The sequence below is a fragment of the Callospermophilus lateralis genome, chromosome 4 (genome assembly GCF_048772815.1).
Source record: "Callospermophilus lateralis isolate mCalLat2 chromosome 4, mCalLat2.hap1, whole genome shotgun sequence".
Lineage (NCBI taxonomy): Eukaryota > Metazoa > Chordata > Mammalia > Rodentia > Sciuridae > Callospermophilus > Callospermophilus lateralis.
This window is the reverse complement of record NC_135308.1, coordinates 130,777,360-130,799,267: the sequence shown is the minus strand read 5'-3', so window position 1 is coordinate 130,799,267 and position 21,908 is coordinate 130,777,360. Positions and strand designations below refer to the sequence as shown.

At 37.1% G+C, this 21,908-nt stretch overlaps 1 protein-coding gene across 1 annotated transcript in view; it reads right to left on the bottom strand.

The window, feature by feature from the left end:
- Acss3 (acyl-CoA synthetase short chain family member 3) overlaps positions 1-20,649 on the bottom strand; it is a 162,242-nt gene extending 141,593 nt beyond the window's left edge. The window contains exon 1 of the mRNA XM_076854912.2: positions 20,223-20,649. Coding sequence (XP_076711027.1) covers positions 20,223-20,518 — 296 coding nt within the window. The 5' untranslated portion in view covers positions 20,519-20,649. The remainder of the gene's footprint in view (positions 1-20,222) is intronic.
- Between the last annotated feature and the right edge of the window lie 1,259 nt (positions 20,650-21,908).

Genomic DNA, 21,908 nt, shown 5'->3' with positions numbered 1-21,908 from the left:
TTTTAGTTCTGTTGAACAAAGGAAGTCGTCATATTCTTTATCCTATACCATTCCTCCAAGAATTTCTTTCATAGAAAATTGCAAACAAACTGAACATACCCCATAGCCCATTTAAGTTTAAGAAAAAAAATAGATAAAATTGAAACTAAACTAAAAGTAATAATGGAACAATTAGTAATGATTCCATTACCTGTTCAGAATGGTAGAAATTTCTAGATATATAAAGGGAACAGGAGCAGAATAATTGCTAAATCCAGAAATCATGTAGGATATACTAAATCCCAGTGTACTTGTTATGAAAAATCTTTCCATGAGGTGTTAAAAATTTATACAACCATAATATAGAATACTCTGCATTAATGAGAATTCATGAGAAACCTATTAACCCTAAGCATGTAATAACCACACATCCTTCACACACAAAAAAGAGTTATTTATGCCTAAATTCAGGCATGTGGACATGGGTCTAAAGTTTTAATACAACTCTGAAATAAGGCAAAGATCAGAGGCAGGTAGGAATAAATAATAGACCATGGGTATCTGGATGGATGAGTAAGCTATGCCAATTCTTCCTCCACAATGCACACATGTACACACAAATGCACCACACAAGCTTTTACTGTCCTAGAATGTAACTTTCTTACATGAAGGAGCCTCCGTTTGGAGGATCCTGTATTTGAGACCTATGGAATAAGAAGAGGGATCTGTTTAATTGCTACGTGTTTTGTACACCCTACAAATCGTTGTCACCAGGAAATTTTCTCTCCTCCCTCTAATGATCACAGGAAGAACTCTAGGAATCAAAACCTGATTCACAGACAAATGAAGGGGAATCAACAGTGGGATTCTTAAAAGTACTCCACTCGGCCACCTGCACCTTCATACCCAGATGAGTTATGCATATGTGTGTGTGCACAGACATGCAAGTATAGATAGATAATAGATACATACATAGAATACAGATTCAGAGATACATAGGTAGGAAGACATCAAAAAGCTGGGGCATATAAATAAGAAGGGGAGGATATATTTTTACCTTCAATAATATCTACAGTATTTTTGCAAATAATTTTTTTAAGATCTAATAGGAAAAGCATCTGCAAAATATCCATCAAGGAAAAAAATGAAATGGCCAATTACATGACAGTATTCTTCTCGATATTGTTAGTAATCAGGAAAATGAATACTAAAATAATAAAGAGATGCCATTTCCTCTATCAGATTGATGTACAGATGTAATACACAGTTTTAGTGAGAGTAAACAGAAATTAGATTTCTCATATAATGTTGGAGAGCAAATAAGTTAACTGAGTAATTTGGGAGAGCTCAAAATCAGCATCTACAAAAATTTTAAATACATATCATGTATTGTGTACAATCATTAAAACAATAAAAAATCATTACATGATGCAATGAACAAATGGAACTTTTTACTAAGGCAAAGCAAGTTGTGTATATGTTTATCTACATGTCATACAAAAACAGAAGGAGTTTGGAAAAAGGCAAAAGAAAATATTAATAAACTCTGAATAAGAAAAAAAATTGAAAGGTAGTAATAAAGAATACTCTACATTTTTATATAGTAAAACCAGTGGGGTTTTAAAAAAAATTTTCTGAGCATACACTTACATATTGAATGGGTGATATAAGTATGTTAGTTGAAAATATAAATTTTAATGATCTGGTTTGCTTTGGTAGGACTGAATCACCAACTCTATAATCAGTATAACCACCATCAAAGAAAAATATTTTAACTAAGTAAAGACTTCATAGCCTGTCTTCTACTTATAATAACACCTACAATGAGCTTGAAGAAAATAAACCTTGGACTAAAAAAATTATACTTCTTTTTATTTTATTTTTCTTATCAGAGTCAATCTTACACAGCCAAAGAGTCAGTAATAAATGTACAGAACCTTCAAATTACACACAGAGATCTACTATAAATCTTTGGTTATCATTGCTGCTCTTGACCATGATTTGCTTGCCCTCCTTTCTAGGCACTTGCATGACTAAACTTCGATGCATGCGTGATACAAGGCACAGTCACATGGCCCTCTGCTGCCCAGGACGTGGCCACAGGTATAACACAAACAAACCCATCTATAAGAACCAGGTGGTTATACACTTCTTTCTTCCTGCTGCAGGGACATTCCAAATGGTAGCTGCACTTAATGAGGATGGATGACATGGAGCAAAACTCCCAAATAACCCAAGATAAACATGAGTAATATCTGGGCTATTTTAAACAAAGGAAGATTTGGAGGTTGTTTATTCCTGCACTATAACCTTCAATATGCTGACATAAAAGCCTTAAGGTCTATCAAAGTTGACAAATTTAAACAAACTTCAAAACTGTCATATTTTATAATTTAAAGAGGATATTTTCCAGGGCAAATGAAATCGGAAGAACCTCAGTGAGTATAAATATATATGTACACTACAATGATGTTAGATGTCCTGATGAGGAAACTGAGGTAGACAGGTTAAGTGACTTCCCCAAGGTCCATACATGCTGAGTATCAGGCTGAGATTGATGTCTGGCAGTCAGACTCTGAGTCTCAAAAACTATTCTGTTGTTGGGTTAATGTGAGACAACTCTATGTCTTCTCTGAGCATAATTTTTCATGCATTTCAGTGTCTCATTTCAATTACCACATAAGTTTCCAGATGGGGAAATTGGCTTAGAGAAGTTGTAAGGCCACAGTTATATGGCAATGTAAGAAACCTAGAGAAAGTCACAAGCTGAAGATAACAGTTTAGAGAGCTTTTTGTTTGTTTGTTTGTTTGTTTTTCTCCCCATTAATAAAGTGTTATAACAAAGATGGAAAGGAGGTGATCTGAGAAATATTGAAGTCTGAGAAAGGAAAAGGACGCAAAGACCAGGTTACCAAAGAAACCAAGAGTTTAGGACAGGAATCATCAAACTAAAACCCACATGCCAAATCTGGCCCACTACCTGTTTGTGCAAACAAACTGTTATTGGAACATAATAATGCTCAATTTTTTTTATATGCATTCTCTGGGACTGCTTTTAAGCTCTGCAAAAAATTGCAAAGGAACTTCTCTGGTCCACAAAACCCAAACTCTTCACTATATGACTTTCCTCATCCCTTATCTACAGCAACCCTATCCAGTAGAAATTTCTATGATGATCAGAATGTTCTGTATCTATGCTGCTTAATAGGTAACCACTAGCTACACCTGGCTAGCAAAATTTAAATAATTAACAGTATATAAAATTTAAACCTCTGTTGCTCAGTCACACTACCCAACTTCCAAGGGCTCAATAGTCACATTTGACTAATATGACTGAGGATTGGAAATTTACATTTTATTTATTTTAATTAAACAATTTAAATAGCCATATGCTACTGCTGGCTTCTATATAGGACACGACAGTTGTAGAGAATTTCAAGGAAGTAGAGTTGGCTCTCAGTCCAACACTAAAGAGAGATCAATTCAGGAAAAGACCTAAAAACAATTCTTCAAATTCAACAACAGATAGGTATTAATGACCTTTGGTGATGGCCTACAGAGTGGTGAAGACCGATGCCGTCTTGCTGAGAATAGAGGAGTATAAAGAAAGTTTGAGTGTGCAGGGAAGAGAGTTCTGGCTTCTCTTCAGCTTGTGCAAATCTTTCACCTGGCATTTACTAAAAGAGAAGGATGACAAGCGAAAGCAGCTAAGGGATTAAAAATTAATAGAAGAAAAAAAAAATGCCAGTGGCCTAGGCAAGTAAGACAAGAACAGAGGGTAAAGTGCAGGTTCTGGTTTGGAAGTGCAAGTACTGCTGAAAGAAGATGCGTGTTTGGAGTGGGGGCAGAACATGAGCTGAGGCAAAAGACAAGTGGAAGCCTCATTTTAAAAGCCTGTGTTCCCTGTAAGAAACAGAAGGCCTAGTGAGGGCGCAGAGCAGGAAAATGACCTGCTCAGAAATGGATTTCTGGAGGAATCCTAGGAGAGCAGTGTGAATGTGAGACTTGAGAGAGAAAGCAGGAAATGGGATCCCTTAGGATCTATTGGTCGGTCTAGGATGCCGAGCTAAGGAAGAAAAACATGGAGAAAGGGGGACTAGTACATAAATAAATCAATAGGAATTAGAAGGAAGGGCAGTAATCAAAGAAAATAGAGGTTCTTACAATCTGTGGATGTCAAATTTAGGTTCCTTTTAAGGGAGATCTGGCACATGAATATAAAAAAACATTTTTGAAATAGCAGAGGAAGCTCATATTTTGTTACTTATTAGAAATGTTCCAGGTTCTGAGCTTGCTAATTCCTATATGTTACATCATTGAATCTACACACAGAATCCCTTAAGAAAAACAATGCTATCCTCATTTTACAAATGAGAAATGAAGTTTAGAGAAGTCAAATAATATCCCAGAATTATAAACAGTAACAGTGCTTTCTGATTCCAAGGAAGATGTGATGGGTGCATTGCCAGTTTTCAACCCCTGTGTGCCTATCTGAGTAATCTTTGTGTCCTTCTAGAATCTCTGCTTCCTGTGGGCAGAGACCATACAATAACTCATTAATGGCAAACAATAAATGCTCAATAATAATGTTCAACAATTATTTTTAAGTAAAAGTTCACAAGTGTGAATGATTGGTAAATGAGGTAGTACTCTTCTGACACATTAATACAAATAAGAAAAAGAGTCTCTGAGGCAACCTGTCCATAGACATGGCAAAAACAATGACTAGCTCAAAAGACTACTATTGCACACAAACAGAGAAGGCTTTAAGCACTTTTAAGAAGGCATCATGTTGCTTGATTCACACAGTGACACCCCATCTAAATTGCAGATACTTGGCTTTGGGCAGTGTCAAGTGACTGTTCCAGGAAACCCTCCAAATTGAGTAATTGCTTACTTAAAGCAGCATAATAACTGTATGTTAATTTAACCACCAGGGACATTGTTTTTTTAAAAGTATTTGGAAAGCACATCTCTTTGTAGGACAGACAATTATTTTAACAGAGAAAGTAATGCAAAGAAAGATTCTGTAGTCCCAGGGATCCTTCCAGAATGGATATGTATACTTCAAACACATTCACCAGCTCTAGCCACAGACTGCCCTATCTCACATGAAAGGACAGCCCAGACATCTGCACCCCAGCCAGATCATCTCAGGTTAAAACTGAGAGCCTTGCCAAGGGTAAGAAATGCAGCCAGCAGAAAAAAGAATAGAAAGAAAGGCTTTCAGGAAATCAATACCTGTTATTTGAACTGAATCCACTGTCAATGAAGAGAAAAGGCATGAATGGATATCTTAAAGATTCTCGGGTTATGAGTCATGCCTGACAATAAATTCAAAGAAGAACGTGAGGACACCATTTTACCTTGTTTTATTTGTGTTCCTGACAAAAAGGCAGGAAAAACAGAGAACTGAAGTAAAAGGAAATAGTATTTAGTTTACTACGAAAAGAAGGAAAAGATAGAATTAACTTAATTGAGGGTCAAAAGTAAGAGATAAGATCAAAACATAAGTTTATTAAAATTGAAAATAATGTTAAATAAATATAAACGTGTAGTACATTTTTTAAGGGAACACAAATTTCAGCATTCAACCTTTTCATAACATTTAATATACTCTTGGGAACCCAAGGTCCCCATTACACAATGCAGAAATAAATCAGCCCATCTCATTCCAACATGTTTCCTACACCCATACCCCCCTCTCCTTTCCCTCTCCCCAATTACCCTAGGTACATGTATGATTGCACAAATGGTGTGACCCTACTTTGGGAACAACCAGAGAAGTCAAAAATTGTGCTACATTTGTGTACAATGAATCAAAGAACATTCTGCTGTCGTGTATAATGAATTAGAATCATAAATAAATATTTTGAAAAAGAAAAGAAATAAATCAGCCCTATGTAGATCAGTTCCTAGAAAACCAGACCTATGATCCAGGTTGCTACCAGCAGGCAGCACCAGAGAAACTCAGAAATATCCAGAGAACCAGGAGAGGCAAAAGGGAGAGTGTTCCCTCTAATGTGTACTACTATTACTTGAAGATTCACCTCAAATTTAATCCTGATGCTAACTATGAAGAAAGAAATAGGAAAGGGTGGCTGAAAGAAGAAGAAATGGCAGTGGCAACATGAGGTAGAGGAGGAAGAACCCAACATCTTTACATGGTATTACCATATTTGAGTTAAGGAGAAATGGGAGGAAGGGAAGGGAGAAAGAGATAAAAACTGAAATGAATGAGGATTTTAATAGGACTGCACATTTTTTCCTTGTTTCATATTCCACCTTTATCCGAGCCATCCATTCCTTGTTCTATAAGGTTATAACTCATGCAGAATGACACACTGCAATGTTCTGATGAAACTCTCCTCTATACTAGAGACTCCCAGAAGACAGACACTACCTATACTAACTCATTCTGCTCAACACTTACAGATGTCCACAGAGGGGTGCTGAATACATGCTCTTATTAAAAATGAGGAATACAATCAATCATTTTTGAATGTCCAAGCACTTTTTCTTTCCATCGAGCCTTATAAATTAGCCTGTGATTGTTTCTAGAAAGACTATGGAACTGGGAGAGATACACAGAGAGCATCAGTGCCTGTTATGTTTTATTACTTATAATAAAAAGATCTAGGCAAATGTGACAGAATGTTAATATTTTATAAAACTCAGTGTTGAGTGTCCTCTAAGTTGTTTCCATTGAATCTTTAAACTTTTTATAAGGAAAAAGATGGTGAGAATTTATTCACAAGATTTGCTAAGTTCCTGGAGAACACTTTAATAATATATATCAAAATGCATATAATTACCTTTTGATACAGAAATCTTCTGAGAATTTAAAAGAAGAAAGTCAAGAAAGAAATACATGAATGCACCACACACATATACACTCACAGAGACACACACAGATAAAGACGGTCTCCTTTGAGATGTCATGTCCAAAGATGAAGCATATCTTCCTGTCCACAACAGCAAATAAAGAGAAACCATCTCAACATCAAGACGGAATAATTCACCCAGTATGCTAAAATACTATGTACTAAAAGTCAAGGCATAGACAACTGGAAAATTGCAACTTATTAGAAGTAGAAAAATGAGCTATCAAGTAATATGAGCAGTATAATCCAGTTTTCGGTGAGAACAAAAAGAGAGACCTAGACTATCAAACAGAATGGCAAACAGATGTAGAGTCTACATTTAAAAAGACATAACACATATGAAAATGAGTGCATGAGAAAATAGGAAAAGCTGAACTAGGTCTATAAAATTGAGTTAACTGTATCATCCCAAATTCAATTTGGGTTTTGATAATATGCTATGGTTATATAAAAAGTTACCACTGGGGGAAGCTAAGTGATGGATACAAATGACTGTTCTGTACTTTTTTAAATAACTCTTTTGAGTTGATAATTATTTCAAAATAAAAAGCTGAGAAGTAAAAAAGATTGAATGGAACTATACCAAGAGATATACTACAATCCTGTTTTAGATATTAAAGCACAGCTGATTTTTCACTTTTTGTCTTTCCTGAATTTATTTCTTAAAACTTAAAACTGTACTAATTTATAGCTAAAAAAGAGGTATAAACCAAAATTTCAATCAGGATTATTTCTGCATAAAGAAATGCCAGAATAAATTCAAACCTATATGTTACAACCTAGGCCTTGTGTCTATAAAAATTCTCCTCTCAGAGCTGGGGTTGTGGCTCAGTGGTACAGCACTTGCCTCACACGTGTGAGGCACTGGGTTTGAACCTCAGCACCACATGAAAATAAATAAACAAAATAAAGGTATTGTGTCCATCTACAACTTAAAAAAGAATCCTCCTCTTTGAAAATTAAAATATATAACATCTTCATCTATTTTCCTATCTGCCCCTCCACTTCTCACCAAAATAACCTCACACACACAGACACAGACATAACATAGATACATTTACAAAGATAAATCACACTAACTAACCACTCGAACAAAATATTATGCCAAATAGATATAATTTGCTGTTTTTTTTTTTTCTAACCTCATCCTCAAAATTATCAGAGAACACTATCACAAGCTAACTCTTTGGTAATTCCCCCATTGACTATACACTACATTCACAGATGAAACATTTTCCATTAACACATGGACAATCTGAAACTTGAATACAGTGGAGTCCACTTAATTATCCAAGAGCTCATTATCTGGCTGGTGCTAACCAAGCCCATTATTTCCCCTTTAGTCTCTTTTTTGCTACTTGTCTTTTCTTCACCCTCCTGCTTGTTAGCACTTCCACCTAAAAAATGAGAGGCTCCACAAAGGGATAAAATTCAAATTAGTTGATTTTTTTTTTTTATCTATTAAAGGATTCATTTGTTGGAAAATGGCCACTGTTCACCAGACTAGAAGCCATGTGTTCTCGTTATTCACACTTCAACAGTGAAAGGTAATTCAGAGTAGAGTTGATATAAAACAAAACAGACTTTGTTACCCATATTTTTACAAACTAATTAGACAGTCCCTATCTCCTGTGACTGCTCTTATTAAACCGGGAAATGAAAGCTATCTTATTATACAATTAAACAATTGACATTTTTTTTTCAAAATTATACTCTATCTGGACTTGCCCAGCTCATAGAGAGCATTCAACAAATGTTTGATAAATGAACAAGACAAAGAAGGAAGGAGTATGAATGAAGGAAACAAACAAGTTAATAAATGAGTAAGTTCTCCAGCCACAGGGCAAAAACCACTTTCATAAATACAACAAGCTAACAAGCACATATGGGCATGTGTACCTGGCTTGTTTTAAAAGTTGTAAACTAGTATAGTAAGGATAAAATAGGATTAATTATAGAGAAAATATGACATAATGAGAACCCAATACTCTCCAGAGTCTAACGTGTCTGGTTTTTCATCCTAGGTCTGCATTTGCATACTAAGTGAACATTATTAAGTTACTTAATCTTCTCTAAATTTTTCTTTAAGAACATATATTCTCGGGAAGTTAAAGAACTACGGAAAGAGATATTATTGTTGTTTTGATTAGCAAAACAGTGTAGTTTGTATCCTATAAAACTTTAACACACACATACAAACATCCATAAACACAGAAACTCACACATATATAATAAAATCATCCTTTAGAATTTAAGATATTTCGATTGAAGAACGCTAATATTTCCAGCAAAAATGACCTTTGAAATAACTATATATTTAATGAGAAATGTAAAATCTTATTAGTTATTTTTACCAATTATAAAATTAAAAATTAATCCTTTTATAAGTGAAGTAACGCAAGGTAAAACCTTATCAGATTAGAAATGATAAGTCTGTAATTGTAGATCAGATTTCAAACATCTCTTGAAATATTCAGGTAAAATAATGATATGTTTATAGTAGATATAGTATATATTATGTTTATTATACAGTAATAAAAATGATAAAAATCAGTCTCACATCTTTATAAAATCTAAGCATTGAACAGATTAAGGTAATTTTTTTTTATTTCAAGTAACATAAATATTAAGATTTTATCAGAATTTTTGGGAAAAATGTAAATGTATTCTAAGAGGAAATAATGATTTAATTTTTACATTATCTAATTGTTATCAATTTTAAATGATATGCCAGAACAAATCAATTCAAACCTGTATGTTACAATAGGTTTGAATTGATTTGTTCTGGCAATATGTAATTTTTGTTTAGTGAATCCACAAACAATGATAATATGATAACATAATATTAATCCAACTCTTAAATCTGAAATGCTTGAAGTCTAATGTGCCAGGAGACACTTTTACTGTTCATAACCCATATCCACATCAGTACTCAATCTATAGCACACAAGTGAGGCATTTCCCTCCCTACAGTGGGGAATCTTTGTCCCAGTAGATAGAAACTCATGTCAATTGTAAAATACCTTTTATACAGCTTGAAGATGATGAGCCAGTGGCAAAGACAGCCAACCACCTCCAAATGAAGCTTCGATCCATGAAGACAACAGAATTTTTAAACTGCTCAGATGCCTTGATTCATAAAGATCATTTAGGGATCTGGTTGGATAGATACTTCAGGTACTATCAAAATGGAATTTATACAGAATCCAGACATATAATATGGATTAACAAGTTTAACATGCATGTGGTGATGATTTACAACAGTTTAACTAGTATACACAAGCCCCACTCATTCTGCTGCAGAGACAACAAAGGTAATTTAGACCTGATCCCTACTGTCCTATTTCCAGATGGTGATTTATTAAATCACTAGTAAAAAATCAGTATCCATGGAATGTGAGCTTAGGTGGTGGAAGTGGTGACAACCTGGAAATGTGAGCATTTTTTTGCCAAACTAGCTTAAAGGGAAACAAGACTGATTTGTCTTTTAGAAACATTTTAGGGTAAAATTCTTAGAGACACTGGAAGGATATAAAATTGAGAAAACATGTGCAAGTCAGCTCTGAGATAACAATGAAGACTTATTTTCCTCTAAAATGAGGGAAAAATGGAAGACACATAGCAACAGAGCACAAATGAGAAGGAAAGTCAAAATCCTTGATTATAATTTTTTAGAATTCTCTATCAGTCTCATTGTCTTTTCTTTCACTCTCCAGGTCCTGTGATCTAAACAATTATATGCCAGCCAGACAGAAGTTAGAGAATGCAGTTACAACCCATTGTAGCAATTGAATGCTACAGTAAGACTCAACTGGATTGAAAAATTAAGTACACCAATATAGGACTTCAGAAAAGCCACTTATCTCTCTCTGCTTTTGTTTACAATTACAAAAATGCATTATAACTGCACCTATTTCATCTTCTATATTCAAAAAAATTGAGGGGCTTGGAGTATGTCAAGCATGTGCAAGGCCCCAGTATCAAAAGACAGAGAGGGCAGGTGCAGGGAGCAAGAGATAGAGATGCTTATTAGAACTAAGAAAGCTGGATGCAAGGAGATTCCTGAGAAATGTGTCTCTGCACTTAACATGAACCATTTATCAAGGTCTGTCCCTCTTGCATGTGCAGAAGAAAACTAGGATCAAGATTAAGGAGAATAAAAGGGGAAAAAAAAGAAGGAAAACTACACATGAATGCATTAAAAAGTAAGAAAATAAAACAAAAACCATTATACAACTTTCATGATTGCAAACATATAACCAATCTTACTATTTTACTCAGAGTTTAGAGGAAAGAAAAAAATTCATATATTTATAATTAGATTAATTAACTAGGTTGTTTAGCACCATGTTCTCATAAAAGTAACATTTAAAATGTACTGCACGCTGTGAATAATGAGGTCATTATAGATTTTTTCCTTAAGTCAGAAAACTAACAGAGCATTTCCAAGAAGGAGGTTGAGACTGCTTTCTACTGTCAGAAAATAGTAGTTGTCAACCAATTTGAAGCAACTTTCCCCCCACCTTTGTGTATGTTGTACACAATAATACAAAGAGTTTGTTTTTGAAGTGAATCTATTATTCCATGTCTAATATAGTTACCAAGTATTTCTGAGACGTAAATCCAGATTTTTAAGCTCTTTTAATGTAAATATTCTTTTTTTTAAGGCAAACTACTTTTAACAGTTTCAATGAAAAGGGATTAAGAAATGAAAGAAATATTAAAGTTTATTGAGACTAATATTATAGAAACAATATAATGTACTCAGAGCACAGATGGTAAATTCAGACTAATTGGTTCAATCTGTAGATCTACTGTTTATTTACTAGTTTTGTAAATTTAGGCAAGTTGCTTAAAATCTCAGTTCCACCATTTCCACACTCATTCAAGAGAATAAAAGTTGATCCTACTTCACAAGGTTATTGTATAGATTAAACAAATTAAAGCATTTGATATTGTGCCTGGCTCCTAGCACAGACAGAGTAAGGGTTAACTGTTCTTATTTCATGCCTGACATGTTCTGTATACATTAACATTCTCAGTCATTACAATAGAACTACAAAGTTATTATTATCCCCTCCCCCTGCAATCAATAGGATAGGTTGGATTATGCTCTAGTAACAACTGCAAAATTGCAGTACTTGCAAAAACAAACACTCATTTTCACTCCCACCACTCCACTGTAGGGTTGGGGATTTCCCAATACATTGTCATCTATGCATTTTCATTCAGCCATCCAAACTGCTTCTATTCTACCTGTGCTTTACAATGCCCTTTCCAGAGGAACTCTGGCAACTAAGTGCTTCACACCGAAGTGACAAGGTTCATTCCTCTTGTTGCATTAGCCAAAGCTCCTCATAAAACCATGTGTATGTAAGGAAGGCCAGTCCCGTGCTCTCTGGGGAACGGATGATGGTGAAAGACCCCAAAGAACCGGAGCACTCAGCTGAGTCTGCATTTTTTCATTGCCCCACTTTACAATTATGTGGGGACAAGGTATTGTTGAAGGAATGGAGCTGAGATTTTAAGCCAGATATCCATTTGTTTTTTCCATTAATTCTTCATTCTCTTTCTCCTACCTACCCAAATTAGGGTATCAAATAAATTCCCATTGGCAACAATGGCAAACTTCAGAGGAGGGTAGAGTTAGGAGGAAGGCACAGTCAGGGCATTTGTGGTTTAGAATAGTGTTTAATTCAATTGAGAATCAATGAAAGTCTATATAAATAAGAATAAGAGTCTGGAGAGAAAATAAAGTGAGATCAGAGAAAAAGTAGACTTAGTTCTGAAGTGTCCATGCATGTATTACCATAAAGTTCTTTAGCAAATGCTCAATAATACTGATTTTCTGTCCCTCGATGATGAAAAATTTTACCATTTTATCTTACTAAATTTTTAAAAATTGCTATATTGATCAGACTTCTAAGAGAAACCAAGAGCTCTTTTTTCTTCCTCTTCTCAATTTTCTTCTTTAATCTTCCGAAATTTCTTTTACCGCATTGACACATGCATTTAGAAGGAACATCTTGAAAGATTTACAAGGGCAGTGTGACTATTCTAACATAAAAACCTAAGGAGAAGGTATTCCTGTTGTCTGGAATTAGTTCTTAAGTCAAAGACCTGAGGATTTTAGTTGCCTTTCCCCCTCTTACTTAGGTTTATTCATGTTTTAAAGTAGCAATCTTTGTTATTTATCTGAATGTCATATAACTAAACTTTATCCCTCTCAAACTTAATATTTGAAAGAGCTTCTGTTTTCAGTCACTATTATAAACTGGACTCTTTCAAACTAAAAATTCTTAAACTTTATTTTTCCTAAACACTATAAGAACAGTAACTTCTCCATTTTATGCACAGTCTCTTAGTTCATAGGGACAAAATGTCAGCAAAAGCAAATACACTGAATACCTTTAATATAATAACTTCTCCTGCCACGTAATTTAGATAAAGGATCTGAATTCCACATTTACACAGACTTTTTAAAACTATAATTTAGTGAGATTATTGCATTTATATATATTATTGCAAAGATTTCTTAGCCTACCCCCACATTTCACCTACAAATGCCACACCACAATGGAAAGCAATGATCTCTTTCATAGAGTTGCTACTTATTGCTTTTGGAAGTACAGGGGAAAAAAATTTTAAGAGACAAATAACTTCAACCAGTGGATTTCTTTTCTCGACTAACAATGTATGGCATGAACAAAGGAAAAGTACGCTGCCTTCCAGGAGGCACTAAGAGTTAGGATTTTCCCCCAACACCTGGGAGTTGATCGGTCACAGCTGATTGAATTTCCATTGTTCATTGATTGTGCCATTTGCCAGGCAATCCATCCCTGCTTATGTAATTGCAGCATTCCTGTAGTTCACTCTGTTCCGTCCTAAAGGCTCAGCAGCATGACAGGTTGAGAAAATTAGATGCGGCCCACACCAAGATGCTGACCTTCAGAATATAAAATAAGGCCCATCTTTTTAAATCAGTCTTTCTTGATGAGGTTATTTTGAGGGACATTATTTCTAGCAGGTGATTTTTCTTGCTAACCATGTACCTTCTTAAAGCATTTTTATATTTACAAGAAGTGATTGTTTGAAAATTTAAATATACCTGCACTATGTACAATGTTATGAATAAATTCATTTAATTTACAGTCTGTCAAAAGGAGACAAATTTTTCATCTTTAGATAACACTCTCACTTCAATCTAGAATTAAACATAATTTTTTAAAACGTGAATATATTCTTTTCTTGAGAGTCGATATAAAGTGTTATCACTGCAGAAATGATAACAATGTGAAGTATGTCTATATTAGATTTAGTCATTTCACAATGTGTACATTCTTTAAAACATTAAGTAGCACATGACAAATACCTATCATGTCATCAGTTTTTAAAGAGAAAAAAGACAAAATCTGGTAACTATGAAGAAATTTCACATAATCTTACTAAAAAGAGAGTTAAAAAATCAAAAAGACTGAATTTCCCAACCAGTTTAACATTGGGCACTTATTTGACAAAGAACTGAAGTTCAGGTTTTACATAAAATCCACATTTATATTTTTCTTTTCCTTTAAAAAAATCTCAAACTCACAGAAAAGCTGCAAGTACAAGAAAACTTTGCTCCATCTAACCTACTTACTGAAATTTGCCCAATAACCCCAGAATTATTTAGTTCATAATTGCTACGAATAAGGACATTCATCTAGAGAACTACAATATAATCATCAAATTCAGGAAATTAACATTGACACATAACCACCATCTAATCCTCAAACCCCATTCAAGTTCTTTAATTGTTCCAAAAATGTCAATTACAGCAGAAAATATTCAATTCAGAATTACCTCTTGCCTCTAGTTCTGGTCTATTTAGTCTCCTTTAATACAGAACAATTCTTCAATCCAAAGTCTACTTTAAAAATAATTCAAGATTTGGCACTGGGCTTCTGAAACAGTTGAGTATTTGTAGGGAAAGATTCTGGGCATAGAGCCAGAATCCTGGGGTTATTATTACTGACCCAGCTCTGCCCTCTGCTATCTAGCTGTGTGGCCTCATATGTAGACTGGCTTTAGTCCTCTCACATGTAGAAAGGCCATGATGACCCTAACTGTGCAGGCTGAGGGAATGGAATAATGAATATGCATGAGAAACTCTGGTCAAGGCTCAGAGATTGTTCAACAAAAGTCAATTCTCTCATCCCTTTCAACAGTTTCCTTATCTTCCCTGTCAGATGCAAAGTCGAATGTTTAGATAGTTGGCTCACTAGAACCAGTGCGGGATATGACAAGAATATATGCATCTGCTCAGCAGCTCTTTATTCCATCTTTTAGATGTTTCTATCCTGTTTCTTCCATGAACTTCTAGTACATAAAAAAAGAACAACAAAAAGAAACCAAAAAGTTCAACTTGCAAGAACAGGGAGTCCTATGAAGCAATAGGTTTCAAAATAAACAAAATTCCCTTCATTCCTACTTCATAGACTTTGCTTCTGCCTTTCAACATAAGTTGCTTCTGAAACAGGAGGAAGAGAAAGCATGGAGGGAGAAGAAACTATCTTTTATTTGACCCAGGTACTTTTACATGTTGTAGATGGTCTCTCCTTCCTGCCTCTGTCAAATAAATCCATAAAATGCTTTTGCCTACCATCAGGCCATCTGTCATGCACTATTCTGACTTTGGCCCTCATCGCTCCACTGACATCACCTTATTAAAAGTCACCAAGGATCTCTGAGTCACAGAGGTTTCTTTTACAGAGATAGAATTTCTTTCAATCCTAGATAGCCTCAAAACATCTCTAGAGCCCTTACCACTATTGACTTTCCCAGTTTGTATCTCTTCTCTCTTTTATACTCCATGACACTAAAATATCCTGTCCCTCTCCTACTTCTTTGAATGAGTTGCATCCGTTCCCATGACTTTTTTCTTCTTGTACTGTAGTGGCATCCCCATTCTCCACAGAAAAGTCTTAACTGAGCTTCTCCAGAAATCTTCACCATGGCTGATTTTAGGACTGTCAGAAAAAGTGTCTCTACAAAAGAGTTCAACGTAGATAATTTCCTATTTTCCTGTTGGCCTGTTTTACTTGGCCACTGGTCTGGAAGAAGTCAGCACTCCAGGTGCTGGACACCCCCTGACTAGTTCTTCACAAACATGTATCCAGTATAATAGTTTGTAGAAATGTGTAAACAGGGCCTTTGGCCTTGAGCTGGGGCTTCACAAAGATGTCTACATTTCTAAGATAAGTTACCAATTGGGCTCCATGGTAACAGCTGGCAGGGGGAGGGAAGAAAGGGGAGAAGAAGCTCTCCCCTTCTCAGGTGTTGTCCTTGAAGGGTCAACTGGCCCAGAACAGTGAAAGAAAAAACTGTTTTTATGTAAACTTCTGCAGACTGTGAACGTCTCATCCCCTCCCCTTACATGCTGGGTATAAAATTCTGAAACTACCTGAACTCGGGGTTCAGGGGACTGATTGATAACAGCAGAAGCTATGCCCTCTGAACCTGGCTGCAGTCAAATAAAACTGTTTCCTTCTTTGGTGCCTTGCCTGTCCCTACAACAGTACTTCTCCCCAAAGTTTAGTCCTCAGTATTTTGTTCTTTTCTTCTCTCTCTCTCTCCCTCCTTCCCTTCCCTTTTTTCTCTCTCTCCTTCTCTCCCTCTCTCCCTCTATCCCCCCTCCCCCTCCAAAAACATTCAACATCCACAATGTTTTAACTATTATTTCTTTGCAATTTATACTTGAATCTAAACTCCCACATCAGTCTGTCCCCTAGTTTTCAATACATTATCTTTAATTCTCCCATGAGTTCCTCCCCTTGGACATTTTACTCAAATTCTTGATGTGACCATAACATCTTCTGTTTCCTGCACTCCACTTCCAGGCAGTCAGCATGTCTAATGTAATCTTGATTCCTGAGATTCCTGTTTCTATTCCTCCTGCCATTACCCTGGTTCATTAGAAGCGTTTCTACCACTTAGCGTTATTCTGATGTTTCCAATCTTTCTTATCTCCCTTTCCCCCAAGAAATCTTGAAATCTGAGGTCAAACTTAGTCTCAGATACTAGGTTTATCCCATTATCCTTTTAACAAAGAGCCACCATGGATCATCACTGCCTTACTAGGTACTGCAAATAAAAATGCTCACAATGGCCAAAGTTAATGATCAGAACTGGCAGGAAATAATGCAATAGTGGTAGGGACAGTTATCAACAAGCACATGCACCATTCAAAAGGGGCAGCAGATGCTCAGTTCTAGCCAAGTGCTGCCAAACAGGAATAACTTCCTTTTGCTGACCTATAGGTTCTGTGTGTGTACATGTGTGCACTTCCACACTTGCATGTGTTTCAAGAGAAACTCAAAAAGCTTTTTTGTTACTCAAAAGCTGTAACAAAAAGTTGCTACAGAAAAAAAAATGGATTTCCCATGAACTAGATTAATATTTAAATACTACCAATTAATTTTAAAACATGAAACAGCATCTGGGTCAAAATCTATCTGTAGGTTTTCTAACAGCTTGCAGCTTGTGAAGTCAATGTAAATGCTCCCACTCCAAGCCCTCTCACCCGTCCTACAACTGTCTTCCAAAATCCAGAAGCAAAAAAGCACAGAAAACACACTGCAAATGAAATGGTCTACTATAATTAACAACACTCAGTTCTTTCTGAACTACACTTTAGTTGTGTTACTCCCCACAGAGAAACACCTTTCTCCCTTTCTATATGCTATCTCAATGTCGAGTTCAAAAGCTACCATTTCCCTAAACAACTTCTTGGACCAAACTAGCTGAAGGGAATATCTCCTTCATATTCTACATTCTACACCCAGTACAATGTGTCAGGCACAGTCCCAGACATTTTCTAAGCTCCTATTTGATCATTAGAAGTTGAATCTATCAATATTCTAATCTTACCAATGAGATCATGGAAGCTTTCTCAAAATAAGTGGCAAAGTTTGGGTTAAATTCAAGCCTGTATGGTTCCAGTGCAGAAGGAAGAATGGGGAATTCATGTGTTGGTCACCTATTATGTGACAAGTGATATATGCTAGGAAAAAAAAAATCCTTAATAAGAATGACAACACCATTCTGGGGATGGAACCCAGAGGTGCTCTACCATGAGTTTTATCCTCAGTTCTTTTTATTTTTTATTTTTTTTAATTTTGTGACAGGGTCTCCCTAAGTTGCTGAGGCTAACCTCAAATTTGTGGTCCTCCTGCCTCAGCCTCCAGAGTCACTGGGATTACAGGTATGTGCCACCACATCCAGCTGCCAAACAAAATTATTAGTAAGAATAAATAACACTGATGAAATAAATTCAGATTCAATGTTTTATTATTATCCACTTTGATCTTCTGCATTATTGTGAGAAAGGTGAGGTTGCATGACTCCAAAACTGCACTGATGAATAATGTGGATCCAAATGTATTACCAAATGTCAGTGATCTGCAATACACTAATTAAAAAAAAAAAAAAAAAACTTAAAAGACCCCTTTACAAAAATTCTCATTTCAGACAATATTTTATAAACACAATTTTTAGAAAATTTTAAAACAAGATTTTAAGAAGAAAAATCTAAAGTTCTTAGAAAGGAAATCTCCAGGTCTTCAATGTCTATTTGCTAAACTACCACTTTCTCTACATTTCCCTGGGTCTTTGCTGACTCCCAGGAACCCTGAACTCACTCAAATCCATCTTTCCTCCATGACTTTTGCTCCAGTCTTAGATTTGGTCTCAGGGGTTTTAACTTAAGACTATCCCACTGCCTTCTTCACTGAATCTCTGCACATTGGTTTTTATGGTAAAAACAGCCACATAAAATAAATAATCACAGTATCATACTTCATGACAGACACAAATGTACTGAGTCTTGAGAACAAAGTGAGGAAGCCACACACTTGGATATGAGGAACACCAGGAGAGTTTCCTGCTCCTAAAATGACTGTGGTTTGAGAATACAAAGAGAGCTATTCTTCCTCTAATATTTATAGGGTGGACTAAATGAGACAAGGTCTTAATCTTTTATTCAGTTAATCCTCAAGCTAGCCATTTGCATTTGAGGAAACTGAGGCACAGAGAGATTAAATAACTTGCCTGTGAACACCGTAACCACGACAGGCAAACCTCAGATAGTCTGGCCATGAGTCCATGTTCTTAATTTTCATGGCCCCCAGAAAGCAGGGGCTGGTTTCCTCACTGTTGTATACTTAGTGCCTGGTTCACAGTCTGGGTCCATGGAATAGGATCAATCAAATACTACTGTAAAAAAGAAAAATGGAAATAGAAGGGGAAGGTGCTGAAATTGTAAAGGGAACATCATGTAAACATTCCCCAAACAAACAAGCGAGGACAAGACCTGATGAGGACACAGAACAGGCTCTTGCTGACTCAATTCCAGATTCCCTAATCTGACCACTCTTCAAAGGAAAACTTGATCTTGTCATTTCCCCAACCTCACTGTTGAGCAATGTCTTTCAAATGACTGCATAATAATCTCTCTTCCTAATGGATAGCAGGTGAGAGCCACTACACTTTTCCCCGGGCCTAGGCACATAGAAGTCACACTGAATTCTCAGAGACTGAATATCCTAGCAAGTTTGGCATCTAGTCTACAATGTCTACATTGTATCTTGTTTATTGGAATATAAAAAATAATGTTTATAACTCCTTAATAATTACAACTCTAGGAAGAAAACTTCATTCCTACCATGACTTCTAACAACACCTGTCCTATATCTGCTTTCTTTCTGGGCACCCCTTGCTGCAGCTCCTTATGGCTTTGTCCCAGATATTTGGCACATCACATAAATCCCTTTCCACTCCAGACCCTGACTCTTTAGCCCCTTCTCCCAGTTTTCCAGCCAACACAATCATTTGCAACAATGCTGCAAGCCACATTTCATGGACTTGGGTAATTTCACTTGTCAACTTTGAGAAGACATAGACATCCTTCCAAACCCTACTCAGCTGTGATTTTTATTGAAGTCCTTAACCCACTCTATTCCTTTCCACAGTATGGGGATACTTGGTAATACTTCCATAGTTTGGTTTACAGAGTGTCTCTCTAGTCTGTGCTTTCCCTGGAAGTAGCCTTCTGTTTTAATCACCTCAACATCCTGAGTGTCACAAAGAGCCCAGCCATAGAGGTAAATCTGCCATTTATGGGAAACTCAGATGACATTAGATAATTGAGTACCTCCAGAAAAGGCAGGATAGCCAACTATGAGACTGAGATTAAGCACAAATGGAAGGTCTGAGTTCATCTCAAATTTCGATTTTCTTTCTCCAGAGTTCAAGTCCCAGGGACATAGAACTTTGGGCGCCCAAGAAGTTAGGAGACTTGGAATTGGCCAAGAAGTCACTCACCAACTGGTGGAAGGCGTGTATCTGTTCTCTAGCGTTTTGGTCCAGGGTTTGTACCAGCTGATCTGCTCAGCGGCTTTGCCCCAGAACCTCTCCGGGTCGGCCACCGAAGCAGCGAAGTGGGTCTTGTACTCGCTGCCGCTGGAGGACAGCGCCCGACAGCCCAGGCCCCGCGCGCCGGGGGCCACCAAAGCCCTCCGGGCCGCACCGGTTCCTCGGGCGGAAGAGGACCCCGGCAGGGGCCCCCCGAGTCCCCCGGCGCCCGTGACTTTGCGACATTGCAGCCAAGAAGGCTTCATCACCCCCTCCCCCGGCAGCCCCTCACCCCCGCAGGCTGTGCTGCCCGCGGTCCCAAGTGCTCCCGTTGGGCAACAACTGGGCCGCTAGCGACCGCCGGCGATCCGAAGGGAGCCGAGGGAGGCGGGGGGAAATTCTGAGGTCAGCCCGGATCCCAGAAGTTTGGGAGTCACACTAGAGTCGCCGGGAAAAACCGACCTGGAGCCACCGAGAAAGCAACAGGCTGGAGTGGGGACCCAGCGGGGGTGGGGGGTGGGAGGGTTGTCACTGCGTCTCCGCGGGAGGTGAGCTGCGCCTCCGCAGGAGATCCAGCCCCCACCTGCACTTCCAGCTCCGTGACTTTACCAGAAAAATCACTGTCCAACGGCTGAGAACATGCTCCCGACTTAGACACACAAGTACTCCTAAGACCAGGCCAAAGAAGCCAACTCGATCTCAATTTTCAAACAAGCAAGTTGTGCGCGGCGTCCCGGGTTGGTGAGGTGGCATCGCCTGGTTCCTACGGCGGAAGCCAGCAAACCTGGGCATTGCAGCAAGGCCCCGATTCACTATTCTTATTTATTCATTTATTTATGTATTTATTGAAAATCCAGCTCAATTCTGGTCACCAAAAAAAAAAAAAAAAACCAAACGACTCCCGGGCAACAATTGCTCCAGGATTTCCTGACAGCTGAGGTAGGAGGAGTGGAAGGAGGTTGCGCCAGCCAAATTGGGAAGTGCTTGGAGGGGTGATTGACAGGCAGCTGGGGAAGGTAACCCTATTGGGATGGCAAACACCTGCTGACTGGACTCCCAAAGGAATCTAGAGGCAGAAGGCCAAAAGGACTGGTTGCATTTCCTCCCTTCCACGTCGTTCCTTTGGAGTTTCTGTGGCCCTTTTTACTGAGGACTAAAAATATATATATATGGTTATGGAATTTGGAGGTGGACAGGTGATGAAATGTTCTGAACTTGATGGTGGTGACGGGTTGCACAACTCTAGACAAACTAGACCCATTGTGCTGTGAATTCTATGATGCGTGAATTATATCTCAGTAAAGACTTCTTTCAAAGAAAACAAAACAAAACAAAAAGGCTAAGAAAAGATGAAATGGATCCAACAAAAAAAAAAGGAAGCTGGGAAAATTAAAAGAGAAAGGTGGTGTGAATTATTGTCTGGGGTTGACATTCTTCAGTCTCTGCCGTTTTCCATGACTTAATGAAATTTGGAAACAATCTTTTTCCTTAATATCATGCCAAGCATATTCTGTTTCAGTGTGACAATATTTACAGTTTTAAATGGAAAGCTACATATTCCAAAGTCTGAGGTGAGAAACAATAGCCCCTGGCCCTAGAATGGATCATAACTTGAGAATCTGTAAACAAATGATCCTTCAGGAAGAGAATATGTGA